Consider the following 21,959-nt stretch of genomic DNA (forward strand, 5'->3'; position numbering starts at 1 on the left):
TATATATATATATATATATATATATATATATATATATATATATATATGGTTGTCATATAAGGGGCAATTGAAATTCCACAGCACAAAGGCAATGCAGAGAGAGGGAAAAAAAAAAGAATCAATCTTTCATATGTTTTTTTCAAAGGCTTGGCAAGAAACCAGGGGTAATATTTTTGCAACTGGGAATGTGTGTTTGCTGAAGAATATTCCCACATTTGAATCATCATCAGGGGTCCTAGTCTTGTTTTACTTTCAAAGGTAGAGAGGGCATAACATTAACCCCAACTGGGAAAAGGAAAATGCCTCACTGTAATTCTCCTCCAGGGAGCAGGAATAAAGGGATTACATATGCCTGCATAATGGAGAATTTCCTCACTCAGACAAGACAAAAGACTTCATTATTTTTCACCAGACACTTGAAGCCTTGTGCCTCCCAGTACCAGAAGACAGGCAGAGCAATGTTTTATATTAAACCACTAGATGGAGTTTCTAAGAAACTTGCCCTTATGAAGAGATACGGAGAAGGCAGTGAAGACTTGATACCATGACACTCTGGCCCATCCCCTAAGAAAAGCCAGACAGTGCCTGAAGTTCGTGGTGTGTGTTTTCAATATTATCAGCTTCGCTTTTTCTCTAGGCAACAAATAAAGTTTTCATCCTGAAAATTATTTATTTTATCTTCAGGTGAGACCAAAAACATCTAAATTCTAATAAAAAAATTTAAGTGGCAAAATATAACCTAATTGAATATTCAAATACTTTTCCTTCTGACTAGGTCTATCACTGAGTAACTTTAGTGATATGTACATCTCACTTCTTATTGGTAAAGTAATAGAAGTCTCAAATTCCTTACTTACTATATCAACGTGGTAGTAGATTCCTATAAGACACCATGTATGGAGACCATGTTCCCAGTGACAGATCAGACCACCCCATTTCAGAAATTGAAATGAGTTCAGCTCTGCCTCATATTGACTTGTAGGTTTCTCTTAATAGCTTCACATAGAATATAGATAAAGATGTATAAATTTTCTACTTGCAAGAAGCAGTGTCTGATTTTTTTTTTTTATTCCTGTCTCAGGGTCTCATCTATTATGGGTATGCAGCCCATCCCTTGAGTAGCATAGTATCCTAACTGGAGATAAAATTAAGATTAACTTCCCTTTAAAAAGCATATTTCAAATACATGCTGTTCTGTTCATGATTATTTCCATGCTTCATAAGCGTGAAGTGATCAAAAAAGATGTTAAAATATTGGATCTTCACAAAATTTCAGGGTTCATTCATTTCACAAATATTTATTGAGCACCTACTGTGTACAAGATGAAGTAATAAGTGAGCAATGACAAAGTCAGCCCCTGCTCTCTTGGAGCTGTTTGGAGAGAGGCGCGTATAAGGAACCGAAAGAGCAAAGTGGGTGACATGGCGGGAGCGAGTCCCTGATGGTAGAAGATGAAGCAGACCCTACATGACTTTGAAGTCATGCTGAGCTTCTAGACTTAATCTTTCTCTGAAGAGCAATAGGATGTTGAAGATTTTAAGACAGCGATGATTAACTGTGTTAGTTACCAGTTAGAACATCCTAATTAGTTACCAGTTGCTTGGTGATTGAAACAATGCAGATTAATCTCAAAGTCTCAGTCAGGAACTGGGTGTGGCTTACCTGGGTCTCTCACTAGGCTGCAGACATTTTGACTTGCTCGGGAGGAATCCCCTTCCTCGCTCACTCTCCCATTCTTTTTTTTGTTTGTTTTTTAAGATTTTATTTATTTATTTGACAGAGACAGCGAGAGAGGGAACACAAGCAGGGGGAGTGGGAGAGGGAGAAGCAGGCTTCCTGCTGAGCAGGGAGCCCGATGCAGGGCTGGATCCCAGGACCCTGGAACCATGACCTGAGCCGAAGGCAGACGCTTAATGACTGAGCCACCCAGGTGCCCCTCACTCTTCCATTCTTAATAAGACTTAGCTCCCCATGAGTGGTCAGATTAATTAACCAATGCTTTGGTTCCTTCCTCATCCACTGTTAGCAGAAGGCCACTCTCATTCCTTAAGAAGTGGGATCTCCCCATTCTACAGAGGGTGGCAATCCTCCACCCTCTGTATAATGTTTTAAGGCCAACCATGACCTGGGACAACGTGGCAGCCTGCTTCAGCAGAGCAGCAAGTGAGGGAGCAAGGGACAGTGAGGAAGATGAAATGCATGTCTTTTGTGACCTATCCCATCCCATTAGCCTTATATTTGTTAAGAGCAAGCCACTAAGTCTTGCCCACGTTCTTGGGCTGTGCCAGAGCATGAAAACCAGGGGTGGGATCATTGAGGGCCATCTGAGAAACACCTGCATGGTGACGTGCAGGTGTTCATTTCAGAGATCACTTTGCTCACAATAATAACACACAAGGTTTATTGAGAGTGGATGCGTGGAGACAGGTGAAGAGGCTCAGCTCTAGTCTATAGCATATATCGCTGTTGATCAGGCTCAGAACAGAGAAGGCTTACCTTCCAATATGACCCTCTGTCCCACTCTCTTCTGTCCTCCATCCTCTGTAGAATGTTTTAATACCAACCACGATATGGGACAAGATAGAAAAATAAATAATAGCAACTAAAATGTAAACAAAGTGTCAGTGTTTCCAAAGACTGGCACATTCATAATCATAGCTGATCCTCCCAACTCCCTACGAAGTTGGAGGAAAAGGTGATGTTGTTCCCTATTTTACGTAGAGCACACAGAGGCTCAAGCGATGCCCATCCCCCACCTGAGGTCCCACAACCAGCAAATGCCAAGATCAGAACCATATGGTTCTAAACCTGTGTGTGCTCAAATCAACTTCTCCATTAGGCGTCCAGGCGAAGGCAGACCTTTCTGTCTGAGCTATGCTGCTGGGTATAAAAGTACTAACCTAATGTGCTGTTTGAACCTTGAGACTAGCAAGTTCCAGATCCAGCCCCGCACCTCCCTCAGCCTCCTGTCTCCTTATAGCTCCACCGCTCTGCCTCGAGCCCACTCCTGCTCTCCATCACTCTGCCTCTGAGCACGCCAGCAACCTCTTTTCCTGGGAACTCGAGGATGAGTGCTCAGATGGTCTTTAAAGAACTCGCCATCTAATGTCCAACGATGACAAAAATGCCATAAGCATTGAATAACTTCGGTTAATAATATGCTACAGGAACATGGGACATAGAACTGTCCAAGTTTGTAATTATATTACTCATGTCGGAGATACTATTTGGTAGTTCGTAGTTTGGATTATAATATATGCTTGTGTATAATACAGTTGTATTTCCTTTTAAAAATAATAAAGCAGATGCTTACCATGCTTTCGTGTGAACCTTGGCACCTTGTATTAGAGAATGTATAACCTCTTAGTGAAATCCAATCATGCCAGATTGAAGTGAATAATTTTCTACCAAGCCTGTTATTTTCCAAAATAGCAAAATATTTTACATTATCAAAGAATGTGACAATGGCTTATGTACAAGGATGTTTTATTTATGCAGAAACATCCTAATGTGGCCTTCTTTCTATACCTGCTTCAATGTCCAGGTGTTGTCAGGGCAGATGTATTATGCACTTTCTTTCTCTTGCTCCCTGCATCCCCCCTCCTACCCCAGATTTATGTCCTTCCATCCAAGTTCCTCCCTTCATCCATAGGAAACCCATTTTTGGCAACTGGTTCTTTTGTATAATGTAGTTAGATGTTTCCCATATGTTTTCTTCTAGACAGATTTATGTATCTATAGAAGAGTTGTTTCTTCTGTACCATTACCTGTTGTTTCTGTGGGAAAACTATTATAGATAAATAGCTGGTTATTAACTATTATGGATGCAGTGCCTAGAAGAGAATTTTGAGTTTTAACTTTAGTAAGACCCACCACTGTCCTTAGGAGAGGAAAAAGGCTTTCAGGAGCCTTCAAATGAACTGCCCTTCATGTGCCCTCCACTCACTCCACCCCTGCAAATTGCCTTCACCCAAATGTTTATTTAACAATTTGCTAGATGAATATAGCCCCTAGTTTTCCGCTAAGAAACCCTAGCATTTACCAAAGAATTTCCTACTTTAAAAACCACTATAGATACTCAAAGGAAAGAGTGAGATATCAGAGCATTTGGTCTGAGAGACTCAACAGGAGTTGAGTTGCCAAATGAAGATGGAGACAGTTGTTGACCTTTGTCTTGGCGCAGAGATGGGGGCAGTCCTGGGGTGTGGGGTTGGACAGGGGCTCAAGAGACAGTTGCACTGAGCCCGAGGCCCCACAGGTGATCTCAGAACACTAAGGGAAGAGGGCTGCATCTCCCTGATTTCACTTGCTTGGGTATGTGGGTACCTTTGGAGTTCCAGGAAAAGAGGTGGTGGGTAAGCAGCCTCTGCTCAGAGAACACAAGTTTCTGGCAGGGTCCCCTCCGTGAGGAAGTGAAAACCACCAAAGTGTATGCTTGGCTTGAGCAGAACTCTGAAGTCACTTGTCACACCATTTAACTGGCCCAGAGTTACTGAGCATTTTTTTCTCTTTCTCGTCGTTTTCTGGTTTGAAATTGTACCAGCAAACACTGTTATATACACAGAAGAAAGTGATAGGAAGAGGAAATGAGAGCCAGTGGTTTTATATATTCTACACATAGGAGTGGTTGTCTCAGTCTGATTCAACACATGTTTTCTGATTGCAGGGTAGAACTAAAAACCGGCCCCCCCATCACCCTGACCTTCTCTTACAGAGAACAAAGATGCACATGTCACAGGCTTAGCTGAAACTGCAGCCCATTTTACTGTTATGTTCCGAATTCTCTAGACCCCAGTGGGAAAGAAAGGGCTGATCTTGAGCCAAAGAGGAAAGGGGGGTTGCTTTCTCACCATGCTTCAGCCATGTTGTTGGTGGAGGGGATGGAGATGCCATAGGGTGTGGAGTCTTTCCAATAGTGGGTGCATCTCTACCCACCATGGAGACCTCCCTGTCCTGTTCAGTCAGAGGAGGGAGTCTCAGCAGGATCCACAGAGCCACCCCAGCGGGAATGGGTGTGTTAAGTTGACTTGGGTGTTGGGACACCCATGAGGTTCTAGAGTCTGTAGATGCAGTCCTAACTCTTCCCCAGCAAGAATGCCCAGGCATGCTCAGACTGGGCTGTTGGGCAAGTACCAGCAGTCCTTTATCATACGCAGCTCAAAGCCAGTGATATTCTTCCATTTCAAACATAGCAGGGATGGCCAGCTCGAAGGGGTATACTGTATTCAAGTTGCATATGTTTTGTATGTAAGCCCTAAGGGCTCAGCTACTTTAGGAGGGGGGAACTCTTATGACAAAAAATAAAGTTTACTAAGACAGTAGCTAAAGTTTAAGCCTTGACGTTTACACAAATGGCAGGAATCTGTAGATCTGTGCCAAGATAACACTGCTTTCCAAATAGATGTTCTCCAGATGCTTCATCATTTGCAGTCCTTGGTCTGAAGAGCAATTCTTAGTCTGTATACATCGTGCAAGATTGTGCTAAAGCTTTGTGAACTCAGCGTAACTTATAAGTGTGTCTTCTTGGGGGGACACCATCCTAGTCCTGGAAATAAGTACATTCTCTATCTCTCACTGCCATAAATCCTTGGTGTTCGATGAAATTTTGACTTTGGTTTTTATCTTGAACTTCTCCGTGGTGCTTATTAAACTAAGAAGAGTGATGGGGGGGGGGGGGGATGGCTCCCTGTAACGCATTTCCATTCATTGAATTGGCATGATTTTCATAGGTATTTGCTGTAATTATCTTCATTGGCATCAAAAGCATTTTTAACTACTTGAATATACTCGTGATATCGTAAGCTGCTTCAATGTATGCTAAACAGACATGTATCTTTTTCTTGAAGATCTTGGCTCTGAGACAGGCAGTGATAATCTATCTAATTCAAAGCCCATCTAGAAATGTGTTTTAGGAAACATAAGTATGAAAGTTTCATGTAAAGCAATGACAAAAGTCATGTGTTCAGGTGTTGAAAAACATGGCATCATAAGATTTGCATATCATAAAATCCTTGCATTTTAAGTCTCTGAGTTTTCTTTGAGATCAAGGTCTTGTCCTCACTTTACCAATAAGAAAACTGAGCCCAAAGGTCACTCACCTAGTCCGTGACAGTGTCGCCTGGGGACACAGGTCTCTGAGCCTCTGTATTATTTTCTCTCCACTTGACTACTATGTCAAGGGAAATGCTGTCATTTCCAGTTGGAGGGAGCTTTCTGGAAGAGGAATTTTGTTTTCTGTTCCAATCATTCACACCCCAGTCTTCAGAGTTTCTCATGGCTGCAAAGAAAGTGGTAACCGGTTACCTGCAAGCCACAGACTTTAGACTGAGGTTTCTTAGGTATTCATCTCAGCTTTCATTACTTCTCTTTACCAGTCACTTTTGCCTCTAGTTTTGTTTTCCTGTTTCCCTGGAGTTCTGCAAAATCTCCTTGGAACATATACTCCATCATCCCAGAGGCCTGGGTGGACAAATCCTTCCCCAAAGGGCTGTTCTTAGAAGCCTCCTTGTCCAAATTCAAAACCAACATCATGCCTACCTATGGTGAGGCTGGCCCTACTGCTTGCAGGATCCCGATGGAAGCTCCCCCCTTGGGTGGGGGGAGACGGGTCGTGGCAGGCGGGAGCTTTCTGTTTATTTCCAGCACCCCCGCGTCGCCTAGCTGTGACAGTTGTGCTTTGTAAGTGTTCTTGACACTGAGCCTCAAGCCCATTTTCCTTCATGGTTATTTGTCATTTGCTGTGTTTTGCCTGATCATTGGTGTTTCCTTAAAAATAATAAGAGTAATGAGCAGTTATGTTATTATTCATCCCAAGTGTACAGATCATGCATTTATCTCGGGCTCCTTTTTTTTTCTAGAGCTTGCACTCGACAGCGCATGCTGAGCGGATCATTTGAGGGGCAGCCAGCAAAGGAAAGGTCAATTCTCAGTGTGCAGCATCATATCCGCCAAGAGCGCAGGTAAATACACCAGGACACAAAGCTGCAGAGAAAGTAAGGAAAGGAGTTTTGCAGGAAATGGTCTCTGTGCACAGCCCCGGTTAGCAGACAGGCATGTGGGAGGAACTTTGTTCTATTTGCTGATGGCAATAATAACGAAACTCACAATCAGATTCAAAGAGTCAAAAAAAATCTTTCAAAAACCTTTTCCTTTGTGATGGCCAAATTCTTACTTTTAAGGATCAGAAAGGCAAGTTCTGCAATTTGTTAGATGGGATCAAAGGCATTTGAATAAACGAAAGCTTTCGCTATGAAAAGAAATGATGAGCATTTGTGACGGTATCAGAAAAGTTACTTTATTTTGTTCTTATAATGGCCATTGTTCAAAAGTCAAAATTTGGTTTTGGATGTATTGACCAGTTGGCTGTGGTTGTTTTAGGTCACTGAGACACGGATCCAATAGCCAGAGGATCAGCAGGGGGAAATCTCTTGAAACCCTGACTCAAGATGTAAGTTCTCAGCGATGCTTTGGATTTGGGAAGCATGATTATGAAAATGCATTTAAATTACTGTTTAGAGGGCCGCCTGGGTGGCTCAGTCGTTAAGCGTCTGCCTTCGGCTCAGGTCATGATCCCAGGGTCCTGGGATCGAGCCCCGCATCGGGCTCCCTGCTCTGCGGGAAGCCTGCTTCTCCCTCTCCCACTCCCCCTGCTTGTGTTCCCTCTCTCACTGTGTCTCTCTCTCTCTGTCAAATAAGCAAAATCTTTAAAAAAAAAAAATTACTGTTTAGAATGTTCCAGCGCCTGGACCCTTCTGTCACATTGTCCTCTCCCCGTAAGACTTTATATCAGAGGGAATCAGGAGACTCAGGAAGCAAATTGAATGGCCAGTACAAAAGAGTGACCATTAACTGTTCAAAAATCCAGACATCCCACAAAGCACATGTCTTCATTAAGATAGCAACACAAAAGTGACGTGTGCCTTGCCTCTGACTGACATTAAAGATATTCAAAGCATTATATAGAATTGATCTGTATCATTAACTTTAAATCTTTACTAAAATTTCCGAATATTCTGGAATCTAGATCCAGTGTCTGTAACTTCAGGGCTTTACCTACTAGGAAATAAAATCTTACTTCTAGAAGAATTTTTCTTTCAAAGACTGCATACTATTTCCCAAGAATTTCTTTGCTTTTAGACTCTAGGTCATTCATTGATTAATTAACTGACTCAAAGAAAATATTTACCAAGTGTTTATTATGTGCCAGGTCCTGTTCTAAGTGAGGAGGAGCAGTGGGGAAACAAGACAAAATCTCTGCCTTCCAGGAACTTAAATCCCATAAGAGAGACAAAGACTAAACAAGGAAAGAAATATATAATCATTTCTGGAAGTGTTTTTTATTTATTTTCCATCATGTCTTCATTGCTGTGACAATTTGCTCTGCATTATAAAAAAAAATAAAATGATACAAAGAAATCAAAGGTATAGATTTGGAGGCAGGGAATGTTCGAGATGATGGTCAGTGTTCGCACCTCTGTGTTAGACCAGAGACCCGAACGAAGCGAGGGAATAAGCCACATAAAAACCCAGGCAAACCCACGGAGGCAGAAGTCTAACCTCTGGGTTAAACTCACCAGCAGCTGTACATGCCGAGGTTTCTAAGATACTTGGAAAGTACATATTAAATAATTATCATTGGTGACACCCACATTAAACTGTAGATCTTAAGTTGAGTCGAGCTAAATTGGCTAAGAAAGCGGAGTCCTGAATATTCAGAGCCAAGGATGACATTGGAGAAAGGAGATCTAGCAAGAGAAAGGTAGCAAGCCTTTGGGTTTTTTGGGTTTTGTTTGTCTTTTCCACCACTTCACCTCTCATTTCTTAAGTTTCTGGAGTTTCCAGAATAATACAACTGCTTTCAATAAGTAGAAACTGCTATCTTAGAGTAAACTCTCCTAACTAAGTGTTCCAAGCACAATTGACGATAGAAGAAGTTGGTGATGAGAACACCTGATGCCATCATCACCCATTTTACAAGGCTCTACCTGGTGTGCACACCTGTTGGTGCCATGATTTTTAAGCCAGAGCCCTGTTGGATATGATCTACCATATTGTCTACATGGAATTGTGATTGGATTCAACACATGGCCTATGTATGCATAATTTGGGGGCCAGGCATGTTGTATGGAGAAAACTTCTACGAGAAAATTCAGAGAGACAACACTAATTCAAAGCACTTTCCTTCAGTGTGATTCACTAGAAATACATAGTCTACTTAAGAACCAAATTAGAACACGGCTTTGAAAATATGTGTTTAAATATACACAACAAAAGACCCTACCTATATAGTCTGAATTCCAGAGGCTTAGTTCTTCTTCAAAGACTTTTTATTCTATTTATTACACAGGCATATAATGAAAACCTATTCCCCATCTTCTCCATAGCAAAAAGTGATGAGGCTCTGCTAATTTCCTGAGAAATCACTCCTGATATCTTTTCCTCCATAACAGAAGCAGTTTAAAATAGTTTCATCTGTCTCACTTATTCCAAATGATAGAAGATACAGATAATGAAATCTAAGGAATACTTGCAATAATACCTATCAGGTTATTTGAGCAATGGCTGTCCATGTCCCAGGGAGTGAAAACCACAGTCAGGGTCCTGCATGATCAGGCCCCCTCCCACCCCCCTGATCTCAGTGTCTTGTACCCTGGTGCTTGCCCTCTTGACTCCACCCACAGGGCATCTTGCTGTTCCATGTGCACACAGCTGTTCCCTGAGCATGAGGACCCACCCATCCTCTGGAAAAGCACACTTCTGTAGATACCCAGTGGCCTGCAGATCCTTCTCATCTTTGCTCAAATAACAGCTTCTTATTGAGGCCTGCTGTGACCGGTCAAACGTGGAGCCTTCTAGCACTCTCTGTCCCCTTTGATTTTTACCATAGCACTAAACATCTTCTAACACCCTCCCATATTGTGATTCAATTTTTATCTGTATCCCCTGACTAGAATGTCAGCCCCACAAGAACTGGATTTTATCCTTTCTTTTGGCTTTTTTGCCATATCCTCAGCACTCCCAACAGTGCCTGACACATAATAGGTCCTCAATAAATATTTCTATTGAAAAAGGATACCCTTTAGAAGGAAAAAATACCCTTATTAAGATGACTGTGGTCATTAAAGATATATATATTAAAATCAAGATATTTATTTCAGCGTTTCTAAAAATGATCTTTCTGGGCCTTCAAAAAAAAATCTTCCATTTTGATGTGCCCCCTTTTATTGTATTTCTAGCATTCCAATACAGTGAGATATAGAAACGCACAAAGAGAAGACAGTGAAATCAAGATGATCCAGGAAAAAAAGGAACAAGCGGAAATGAAAAGGTATGGGGCGCTATGGTCTTTCTGGGCTCTGGCTCTGGAATGACAGCCTTTCCCTCAGCCTTCCTGTACGTGAATGTCCCCTTCCAGGAAAGTGCAGGAAGAGGAGCTGAGAGAGAATCACCCATACTTCGACAAGCCTCTGTTCATTGTTGGACGGGAGCACAGGTTCAGAAACTTCTGCCGGGTGGTGGTCCGGGCACGCTTCAATGCGTAAGTGCACTCCATTTCAGCCAGGTGTTTGGCCTGCATCGTACAAACAGCAGGGGGGGCTGTCATACTAGGAAGAAGGAACATGTAATCCTAATGGGGTCACAAAATAAACCGTGGGCTAATTAATCATGCTGCTCCTTTTGGCCGAGCGGCCGACCAGGTGGAAAACAAACAAAGGTTACAAGCCGTTAACATTTATATAAAACTCACGTTTATAAAACACTGAACAGCCATTTTTATGTGCTCATTTTAAGTCACCCAATACGTTTCTGTCGGTGTTACTAACGCCACATTTTATTTCGGAAATACCGAACCAAGAGTAGACTGAATGACGCAGGGAAGGTCATTGCCCACACCTTCTTTCAGACTTGTAGTTTCTTTGTGGTGAAAATACCCTAATTGGATTATTCTAGAATAATGTAAAATAGAAATAAAGTTGACTAGTGCTTCCATTACCAATTGTTATGAGAAGAAACCCCACTGGCCAGTGTCTCTGTCCCTACACGCATGGAAGAAATGTGTAGGAGGCCGTCGGTGTGGTCAACCAGGAGGACGTTGCATTTATGACGCCCCAAGCCAATCTCAGCAGGCAACCAGTGGATGAAATGGCATTTTTGTCCTGCGCAACTTTGGTATATATCCGGAAGAGTCCTAGAGGAAGTGTGGAAGCTTTTCATCTAAGTAGTTGGACCTTCCCCCTTGGTATCATTAGTAGTATATTATGATAGCATATCACTATGTGTTGTGGGCTGAGCTGTGTGTGTCCCCCTGCCAAAAAAATCTGTATTGAACCCTTAATCCGTGGTACCTTAGAATTTGACTTTATTTGGAAATAGCCTCTTTAAAGAGATCATTAAATTAAAATTAGGTGATTAAGGTGGGCCCCAATCCAATATGACTGTTGTCCTTGTAAGAGGAGGACATTTGGACACAGACACTGAGAGAGGGGAGACAATGTGAAGACACCGTCTACAAACCAACGAGGGAGACCTGGAACAGGTCCTTCCCTCACGGCCCCCAGAAGGAACCAACCCTGCCCATACCTTCCTCTTAGACTTCTCGCCTCCAGAACTGACAGAACACATTTCTGTTGTTTAAGCCACTTACTCTGTGCGACTTTGTTACAACAGCCCTAGGAAACTAATACAGTATAGTAATATTTCAGGGCTGGAGGACACCTCAGGAACCATTTGGTGTCATTTGTATCCCCCCTCCTCCAAGAGAGGAGGACATTTAGGTTAGCGGAGGTTAAGGGCCTTGCGCAGGGTCCACTGCTAATGCATGGCTCCCTCTGACTGGCAGTCTAGTGATCTCTCAGTTGTTCTAGAAAGACCCGCACCATTTAAAGCACCTGAGTCATAATTAAAAACTTCCCTGAGTTTTCACACAGTAAAGGAAGAAGCCGGTAGTTTAGAGTTGATTGATCAGTTCCTCAAGTGAGTGTTTCATCTGGAATCATCCTGTTGGCTGCCTCCATGCTAACATCTAATTGCGAATTCTCCACTTCATTTAGTGTGGACTTCCTCTCCTTTTGTCAGCCCTGCAGCTGATGTGGACCGAGGACGACTCTGTTGTAATTGGGAGCATACACACACAGACCGTCACGGGCTTCACTGAAGATTGATCACGGGCTCCCTGAAAGTGAAACTTATAAGTAGGGGCCCCAAGAAATTCTATATAAATCACTCCACAAGAAATCAGTTAAACACAAGAGGGGAAAGCTCTATTTAATTTCTGGAGGTTTAATTGAACAATCACGAGGAAAACTCTTGAACTAAGGCAGAGATTTTAATGGAGTGTTTTTAAATGGAAGTCAAAGTTTTGGCACATCCATGTCAGAAATTGTTGATTGGATTCATGAATTCTCAAATCAATTATTTTGAGAAATTTTAAACTTTACTTTCACAACCATCAGCTGCAAACTCTTCTGATTTTTTCTGTCATTTAATGTTCTCTGCCTTTGAAAACCACACAGTTCCTGGAAATGTAATTTTACAGAGGATACAAAAGAGATTTTAGGTAGATAAGATGTTTATAAATGCCATGCTGTCAAGTGAGAACATGCTTGCTTTGTTGCAGAATGTTGTGTTTGTTGTCTCTTACAGATCTAAAACAGATCCCGTCACAGGAGCTGTGAAAAATACGAAGTACCATCAACTTTAGTAAGCATCACAAAGTCCATTTTCCATGCACATTTGAAATTTCCATGTACCACTTTATGCTGCATAAAAATGTAAAGACTCCCTTTATTTTCTTGCCATATTGTGCTAAGAAATAGATAATGGGGGCTTTCAAAAAAAAAAAAAATCCAGTCACATTTATAGAATCACAGAAGGGCCATCTCTGACCTGCACGGCCTTCCCTGGAGCGTCCGTTTCTCAGTTATGTTTGGTCTTTGGCAGTGATCTGCTGGGACTGGTAACTTACCTGGACTGGGTCATGATCATCGTAACCATCTGTTCCTGCATTTCAATGATGTTTGAGTCCCCCTTTCGAAGAGTCATGCACGCCCCGACTTTGCAGGTACGACTGCCGAATTTCAGCCCACAGCTCAGCAGAAACACGGGGTTGCGGTTTTTCCCTTCTTGATGACCCAACTGCCTCTTGCCCATATCAGATTGCTGAGTACGTGTTTGTGATATTCATGAGCATCGAGCTTAATCTGAAGATTATGGCAGATGGCCTATTTTTCACTCCAACTGCTGTCATCAGGGACTTTGGTGGAGTCATGGACATATTTATATATCTTGTAAGTCTCCGGTTATTTCCTAAATGTAAGGTGTTGTGGCTTTGTGAACTCTCCTGCCTTTCTTGGTACAAGAGAAAGATGCGTGAGTTCCAGAGGTTTGGATGCCATTACTGAGTCTCAAGTACCACAGGCAAATGAAGGGCATGCATGTAAAAATCTAAATAAAAAGCATTAAAAATTTCCGTGGATATGGTTCACATACATCAACTACATTCTTTTACACGTAAGACATACATTAATAAGGCCTAAGACAAAAATCTCGTTCCTACCCCACAATCCTGTGGCTCCCATACAAAAAAACAAAAAAAACAAAAAAAAAACCCCACCACCTCCATCATATAATTGATTGATGAGTTCCTCATTGCTAAAAGCAGCCTAACATGAGAGTGGTTGGAGCTTTCTTTCAATTCCAATATACAAAATACCTGACTAGACAAGGTGACCATTCAGCTGTTCAGTTAAACTAAATTGGGAAACCATAGGAAGGGACTCAAAGACATTTCATTTTTTCTATATGTCCAAGAAGGCATAAAATCCATGTCTTTTCCAACATAACAAGGAGAATCATGACCACTAACATGGAGTATCTTTAGATCGTCAATAAAACAGTGAGAATCAGGTCAAGCATGAAGCTTAGTATCCTTGATCAAAGACATTTCAACCTGCGCCTCAAGTGTGTGGGTTAAAGTAAGGAGCAGAAATGCACTGGGGTACACACGAAGAGTGGGCACCCCCATTTCATGCCCGCAAACAGCTGATGACTTTTCCTTTGGCGTCACTAACAGGTGTAGGTGGGGTTCAGAGTTAAGAGATTGCATATATGTACCTAGCGCACGCTTGTCCTCCGGGCCAGGTGGTGTCTCTGCTCGAGGCAAGTTGTATGCAGTTGGCTCTCAGTGTAGAGAGCGAAGGATACATTGTATAAATTCTAGGGCTGTGTCTTCCCTTGCTAGGTGAGCTTGATATTTCTCTGTTGGATGCCTCAAAATGTGCCTGCTGAATCGGGAGCTCAGCTTCTAATGGTTCTTCGGTGCCTGAGACCTCTGCGGATATTCAAGCTGGTGCCTCAGATGAGGAAGGTTGTTCGAGAACTTTTCAGCGGTTTCAAGGAGATTTTCTTGGTACGTCACACTTAACCCTTTGCTTCCAGTTCCCGCAGGCCGGCTCTGTAATGAAGCTAACGAGGGGCCCAGGGAGTCTCGCTTGCCAGGGGCTAAGTGTCCAATCCTGTTTATCACCAGGAGCCTAGAGAAGGCACTCACCAAACACAGTCGCACATTTGGAAGCTTTGCCCGCGCATGCTCTGACTTGCTGGTGTATCTAATTCAATGAACGTTCTTAGGAAAGTTACAAGGAAAGGAAAAATCCAAGAGGTCGTATTTGCTAACACTTCCATTCCCAATTTGTGACCCTAATTTTTATTCCGGGTTTCAGTTTCCTTACCTAGAAATTAAAGATAAGATTCAACACCACCTACTTCACCAGTATTAGCAGTTAACACATTTGGGCTCCTTATTTTATTTCATAGGTCCCCAGTTTCTTACAACATAGACTATGTCTCTGATCTTTGGAGTGTTAACATAAAATAACTTAAAAAAAATGTAACATACAGGGGCGCCTGGGTGGCTCAGGCGTTAAGCGTCTGCCTTCGGCTCAGGTCATGATCCCAGGGTCCTGGGATCGAGCCCCACGTCGGGCTCCCTGCTCAGCGGGGAGCCTGCTTCTCCCTCTCCCACTTCCCCTGCTTGTGTTCCCTCTCTCGCTGTGTCTCTGTCAAACAAATTAAAAAAAAAAATGTGACATACAGTTATACCCCACTTTAAGTAGCCTCAGGATACAGTAATGAATACTTGAAAATGGGGAGAAAACATCCTTTTCATTCTTTTTAGTTGGGCAACCTTGATCGAGGGTTCCTTCCAAGAACAGGGCTGCGGAAAAAAACGATGAGTAGGAAGCTCGTTGCTCACAATCGTTACAGAAGGATCTGTGCCTTACAAAGGAGTGATCAAAGGATTCTTTTTATTATTGATGAGTTCTGCTCATGCATGGAAAACATGAATTAATTTACATAGGCTTATTTTACATCTTGCTTTCTAGAAACACACCTACGGGGAGAGAACAGCTGTCGTTGCAGTTGATTCTAGGGTATTTTTAAAGACAGGTTGCGATGTTTCTGTAGGTACAGAGTCACTAATATTTTTTTAAAGACGTATTTGAAATCCCATATTTTCTTTGTGCTAAAGCCACAACATGGTGGCTTTTCACACAGCTTGAACTGAAGGAGAAAAGAGTATCACCCGACTGCTAATGTATATGCATCTTTGAGCCCTGATAGAATTTAGCAAAGAATCTATTTGCCGTTCTCCTGATGATGTTTCTGTGAGATTTTAGTATATTTAAGGTGTATGTTTAGATGATTCACCCAGCACAGATCAGTGGTTTTGTTCAGTGTTTGACCCTCTGCTACTTTTCTCTGCTGAGACCAAGGCACCATCCAGCAGAGGGAGCACCAGTCAATTAACAGACTTGCTTTTTAGGACCCAATGATCTCACCTCCTCTGGATGCCCTCCCTGCTCACAAGAGAGCAAAACCACTGTCTCTCTAATTTATGCTCTGCTGATAGAGGTAGGAATCCATTTGGAGAAAATGGGGGAAATAGAATTATTCAAACACTTTTCTTTGGTTCCATTAAAGTGTGGATTTCAAAATCAGAAAAACCCAAGTCATATCAAAAATACCATAGCCTGTTTTCTTACTGGAAAGTCATGTGTTTTTATTCTAAAAATCCAAAACCTGTTGTTAATTCCCTTCTTTTAACATTCCAGCAAAGCTAATTGAATGACCTGAGGTGGAAAAGTTAGACTATCAAGACCAAGGATTTCATACCATGTTATCTGAAAAGTCATGTCCCTATCCCTGTTCAAATCAAGCCTACTGTTGAATTTCTTACCCTGAGATGTGATGTCTCACCAATTTTTTTCAGGTCTCCATTCTTTTGTTGACATTAATGCTTGTTTTTGCAAGCTTTGGAGTTCAGCTTTTTGCGGGAAAACTGGCCAAGTGCAATGATCCCAACATTATTAGGAGGGTAAGATACTACTTTCTGTCGTTTGGGATTAAAATTCGGGTAGTTTGCCATGTCTCGATCAGCACGTGCTGAGGCTACTTTGAGAACCCCTCACAAAACTAAGAACTCTCTTTCTTGGGGCGCCTGGGTGGCTCAGTTGTTAGGCATCTGCCTTCGGCTCAGGTCATGATCCCAGGATCCTGGGATCGAGCCCCGCATCGGGCTCCCTGCTCGGCGGGAAGCCTGCTTCTCCCTCTCCCACTCCTCCTGCTTGTGTTCCTGCTCTCGCTGTCTCTCTCTCTGTTAAATAAATAAATAAAATCTTAAAAAAAAAAAAACAACTAAGAACTCTCTTCTCACCAACTCCTTCTGCTTAAAGCAGGCACTATGTCTCTTCTGGCTAGCACAGGTTTGTGAGATTAAAAGCACACCCAGATTATTCTACTCTCTCCTGCTGTTCTGGTGTGAGCCCCTGTTGACACGTTTGGCATAGCCACCCTAGATTCCGTATGCTTGTCCCTTTGGGCCTCCCCTAACTTAATCCTGCTTCTGTTATCACAGGAGACTCATATCAGCAAACAGCCCCCCAGAAAGGACAAGAGGCATAGTTGAAGTTTGACTGTCGTACCACTGTTCATTGCTTCTCCACTTCAGCTTTCTCTCCACTGGGAAGTCCAGACTCTTCCCCAGTAGGACAGTTAACAAAGACCCAAGCTTGACCACTTCTGCTACTGCCCTTTGCCTTATCTTTCTTCAGTCAGTGTTAGTAAGAGGCGGCCAGCTCCTGGACCAGCCAGTGTTTCAGTAGCTGAACATGATGAAAGGAACACATTGCATCTTGGGTAAGGTGGACAGCTCTCCTCCAAATGCCCTCTCAGAGACTCAAGTTCCTTTTGTCTTCCTTCTTTATCCACCCTTTGCTATCTTCAGAGTCTTCTCCATTTAGCTGGCAGAGAGGAGCGCAGAACCACCTCCATGTTTGAGGGTTACAGGCTGAGCCTCGAGGCAACACATCTCACTTCTACCAGTTCCACTGGAGAGAGCACGGCCTCCCAAGGCCAGATGGGAGAATGCCGTAGGTAACTCAGTGATGTAGCCTGCAGAAACACGGGCCAAGTGTGGTTATAATTAGCCATCACTGCTACACTCTCCAGTGTCCTCGCTCTTAGGATTCTGCCCTGTGGTACATGCAGATTTAAAAAGTGAGTCACGCACTGCTTATGTACAAACAGCAAAAGCATTTCCTCTTTCATCCAGGTAAAATAATGCCTTAAGTCCATTAAAATGCATGTACCCGAAGACCTAATAGAGCTTAACTACAATACATATTTCTCCATTTCCAGCAAATATGGCTATCTAATACAGATTTTTCATTGGTATGAAAATGCCTACATTTTCAGGGCTACCGATTATAAAAATGATTCCTTCTCTAATGGTTATAAAATACAGGTCACATCTTTGTCCAGTCAAAATACATTATCTTGACTATGTTACAGTGAGGATTTCAGGAAGCGGCAGAGCAGAAGAAACACCCTAGGTGGGGTATCACCTGTGTCGCCAGAGGTTTCTGGAATTTTGATAAGCCTGAGAAGACATAACAAGGAACACGGCATAAAGGTCATGGTGAACCAAATTAGCTAACAAGGGAGATGATAAAGAGCTGATGCATTCATCTGCACGCTCAAGTCAGGAAGGAAGGGTTATTTTAGAATCACACTGAATGGAGGCCAGAAAGATGAAAACAACATTGCAAGATGAAGCCCAGGAGGAATTTTGCAGGACTCAGTATCTTAATAATGGCCTAAGCACATTGTGATTTTACACTATCTACTCATACCCACACTAAGCTAGAGATAGAGGGACAAAAGTTAAATAACTTGTCCAAGGCCACCCCAAAATAAGTGGGGAAGCTATGATCCATGTTTAGGCAGCCTAGCCCCATCATCCATGCTTTTAACTAAGATGCCAGGACACCTCACCCCATCAAAGATTGGCCCCCGTGGGCTCAGAAAGACAAACGGAAGAGGCCATAAGGCCAAATATATCAGGGGGACTCTACTTGATCCACCACCACACAGCCAATAGGAATAATGTTGTAGATGAACGTGTAAAGTTACAATGAGAAGAAAACTGCAATAAATTTTAATATTTTCAAAATATTTTAATATTTTACCCTATGGAAGGGTAAAAAGTGTGCCATTTCATACACACATAGGAAAAAAGACTGGAAGGATATATGCCCAAATGTCAACTGTGTTTGTCTTTGGGTAATATTAGGTAAGTTTCTCCATGCCTTTGAAGTTAAAGGGGTATTATTTGTGTAAGAAGGCTGTTGTTTTAAGGGATGTTATTGGTAATCCAAAGAGAAATACTGTTGGCATTAACTAAACTAGTGGAAATAAGAATGGAGAGGAGGCCCAAGCAGGACAGGGGAAAGCCGTAGATGACTCTGAGATCTTTATGCCGGGGTTGACAAGGTGCTGGTCCGTGGACAGAAATGGGAAAGGTTGGAGGAAACAAGGTTGAAGGTGACTTTAACCAGGTTAAAATTTGAAGTTCCATTGAAATATCCAAGTGTATACACATTATACCCAGGAGAAGGGTTTAGGTTCAAAATATGACAATCATGGCCAAAGTCACAAAGATAAGACAAAATGAATAAAGACAGAAGATGAGTGAAGAACTTCTTACTCATGTTTTAAAATCTTTTAAAAACAATGTTATTGGAGATATAATTCACATATGACACACTTTGCCTGCTGGAAGTGCACAGTTGGATAGTTTCTAGCATATTCAGAGTTGTATAATAGTCCTGGAACATTTTTATCGCCTCAAACAGAAACTCTGTCTTTTAAGTTTTCCCCTCTATACCCTTATCCCCCTGACACCCCCATCCCCAAATAACCACGCGTCCACTTTCTGTCCCTATAGAGCTCCTCGTTTTGGACTTTTATATGAAGCAATCTATGTGGTCCTTAGTGGCTGGCTTCTTTCATTTAGCACAGTGATTTCAAGGTTCATCCATGTTGTAGTCCATGTCAGCACTACATTCCTTTCTAGGGCTGAATAATATTCCATGGCGTGGCTACAGCACATTTCGTTTATGTACTCATCTGTTGATGAACACTTGGATCATTTCCACCTGTTGATCATTATAATTAAGCTATTTACAATAATAATGACATAAACATTCATGAACAGGTTGCCATGTAGATGTCTGTGTCTATTTCTCTTGGGTAAAAACGTAGGGGTGGAATTGCTGGGTGTTCCGGTAATGCTTTGTTTGGTCATTTGAGGACCTGTCATGCTGTTTTCCAAAGTGGCTGCACCATTTTCCTGCCCCACCAGCAGTGTGTGAGGCACGCAGGTGTCAGGGGGATAAGGATATAGAGAGGATTCCAATTTCTGCACATCCTCGTCAAAGCTCATTATTTGACTTTTTGATTATGGCCTTCTTAGTGGATGGGAAGTGGCATCCATCGTGGTTTTGATTTGCATTTCTTGGCTGACTAATGACGCCGAACATCTTTTAATGTGCACATCGGCCATTTGTGTGTCTCCCTGGGAGGAATGTCTGTTTGGATCCTTTGCCTTCTTGCGAATGTTTCCAGTGCAAACTTTCACTACTCATCTCTGCAGTCCTTGTCCCTGTTTGCTAGGTGGCTGTCCACGTCACTGTTGCCATACAAAAACCTTTGCTATTCTAGGTTAAAAGTGTTTATCTTTTATCTTTTAGGAATTCATTGTCTGACCAGGCTCCCCTCTTCCTTTTTTTTTTTTTTTTTTCCTATTTTAGGAAGATTGTAACGGCATATTCAGAATTAATGTAAGTGTGTCCAAGAACTTAAATTTAAAATTAAGACCTGGAGAGAAAAAGCCTGGATTCTGGGTGCCCCGTGTTTGGTAAGCATATCAAAAAAAGATCCTGAAGAATGTTGTATTTGTCAGTATAAGGTTTTAAATCAATATAATATGGCATGAAAAGTAATTTTGCTGGAGGTGCCAAGATGATTTTAAGGAATACAAGGCAAAGCACTGAATTACCACAGGATGCAAAAACACAGTAAATGAGCGAGCAAGTGGTACACTGAGTCCCGTGTTGCTTCATGAAACTAATGGATTATCACCCCAGTATTTTTCTAATATTTGGAAGTATGTATCTCGATTCATATGGCATTAGAAATTAGTGAGGCTTAAAAGACAAAGATTTTCTATCAAATTAAAACTAAACTCGTCCTGAGTTTATATCTTTAAAGGAGAATCTGATATCCTCATAACAGTTGTAGAGAAGCCCAAATCATAAAGCTTTTTCAATTTTAAAACCCATTTACATTGAAGGATTTCCATTATGGAAACACTGGAAAGGAATAATCAGGAACACAAATGATTATATCTTTCTCTTTAAACTTCATTTTTCTTGAAAATGAGTTTTCAAAGCATTTATATCAAAGCTAGAAGTGCCTAGTACCTTCTTTCTCATTCAGTTCATAATGACCATGAATGAAATCTCTCAGTAGGCTTCATTGATGAACTGAGTGTCCTACTAACTTCGTTTGTCCTTTTAAGTAGTCATCTGTTTTCTTTTTATTTCATTTTACCTCTTAGAATAACAAGTGAACCACAGCGATGACTGTTTTTGTCACAATTGGTATGCTCTACTAAATGTCAGAACTCTTTCAAAGAAATTACATTTCACCCAGTTGTACCCTTAGGACTCATTGTGACCAGCTTTGGCATTTCTCTAATGTGAAATTAACTTTTATAAACAATTCAGTACAATTTATACTGGGTTTTAATTTTTTTAAATACCAAAGAATTATGAAAAAAAAAGATGAATTTGGATATGTGGCTTGAGCTGAGGAGGGATGTACATAACTCATGGAGATATCCTTATCCCAGTGCTTACTAGAAAAGCAGTCTAATTTACATTAAAATAAAATATTAAGGAAGCATAGAGTTTATTTTTTGTGAAGTGAAAATGCATTATTACATCATAAATAATTTATTCAGAGCAAGACATCAAATGAGATTTTTTTTTTTACTACTGTTTTGGAATTTTGGCAAAAGCCTCCGAGCTGAGGTCACTAGGAGATAAAGTTTGATTATATTCCGAAGAGAGCAACATGCCATTTCCAGCAGCACTGACTAAAAAACCATCCACCTCCATCACCCAGCTCCCGTAAAAGGAAATGCTATGCTCAAAGACAGGGTCATGGAAGTGAAGGAATTCAGTAGACGGTGCCGTGGCTTCTGTACCTTCACTGTGGAGGAGGTTAGGGGTGCTTGTCTCCCCAGCCAAATGAGGCCCCCCGTGGGGACTGTTTCATGTCAGAGACTGGCAAGGCGAGAAGAGATGCTCGTGTAGGCAAGCTACCCTTCACCATCTGGCTGGGCAGGGTTATTGGGTGTTTCTGGAAGCTCCGAGTCATCACTGCCTGGGGCCACCTGATCTGAGCCATCTTGATGGAACTCTGCTGCAAAAGGCTGTATGCTGGGGAGAGGGGGCTCTTGTTGGAGGGGCTGTGGGGAAGTTTCCAGGAATGAGTACTGAGGAATCACCCTCAGACAACCCTCAGCAGGAATGACACAATGGGGCACCCTCAT

General features: G+C 42.0%; 1 protein-coding gene across 1 annotated transcript in view; it reads left to right on the forward strand.

The window, feature by feature from the left end:
• Window positions 1-21,959, forward strand: part of NALCN (sodium leak channel, non-selective) — a 295,448-nt gene that overhangs the window by 242,953 nt on the left and 30,536 nt on the right. The window contains exons 19-28 of the mRNA XM_035003104.1: window positions 6,859-6,960; window positions 7,379-7,448; window positions 10,237-10,328; window positions 10,416-10,538; window positions 12,644-12,700; window positions 12,941-13,061; window positions 13,156-13,287; window positions 14,241-14,408; window positions 16,272-16,376; window positions 20,152-20,258. Coding sequence (XP_034858995.1) covers window positions 6,859-6,960; window positions 7,379-7,448; window positions 10,237-10,328; window positions 10,416-10,538; window positions 12,644-12,700; window positions 12,941-13,061; window positions 13,156-13,287; window positions 14,241-14,408; window positions 16,272-16,376; window positions 20,152-20,258 — 1,077 coding nt within the window. The remainder of the gene's footprint in view (window positions 1-6,858; window positions 6,961-7,378; window positions 7,449-10,236; window positions 10,329-10,415; window positions 10,539-12,643; window positions 12,701-12,940; window positions 13,062-13,155; window positions 13,288-14,240; window positions 14,409-16,271; window positions 16,377-20,151; window positions 20,259-21,959) is intronic.

Source organism: Mirounga leonina, unplaced genomic scaffold (genome assembly GCF_011800145.1).
Source record: "Mirounga leonina isolate KUSES-001 unplaced genomic scaffold, KU_Mleo_1.0 Mir_127, whole genome shotgun sequence".
Taxonomy (NCBI): domain Eukaryota; kingdom Metazoa; phylum Chordata; class Mammalia; order Carnivora; family Phocidae; genus Mirounga; species Mirounga leonina.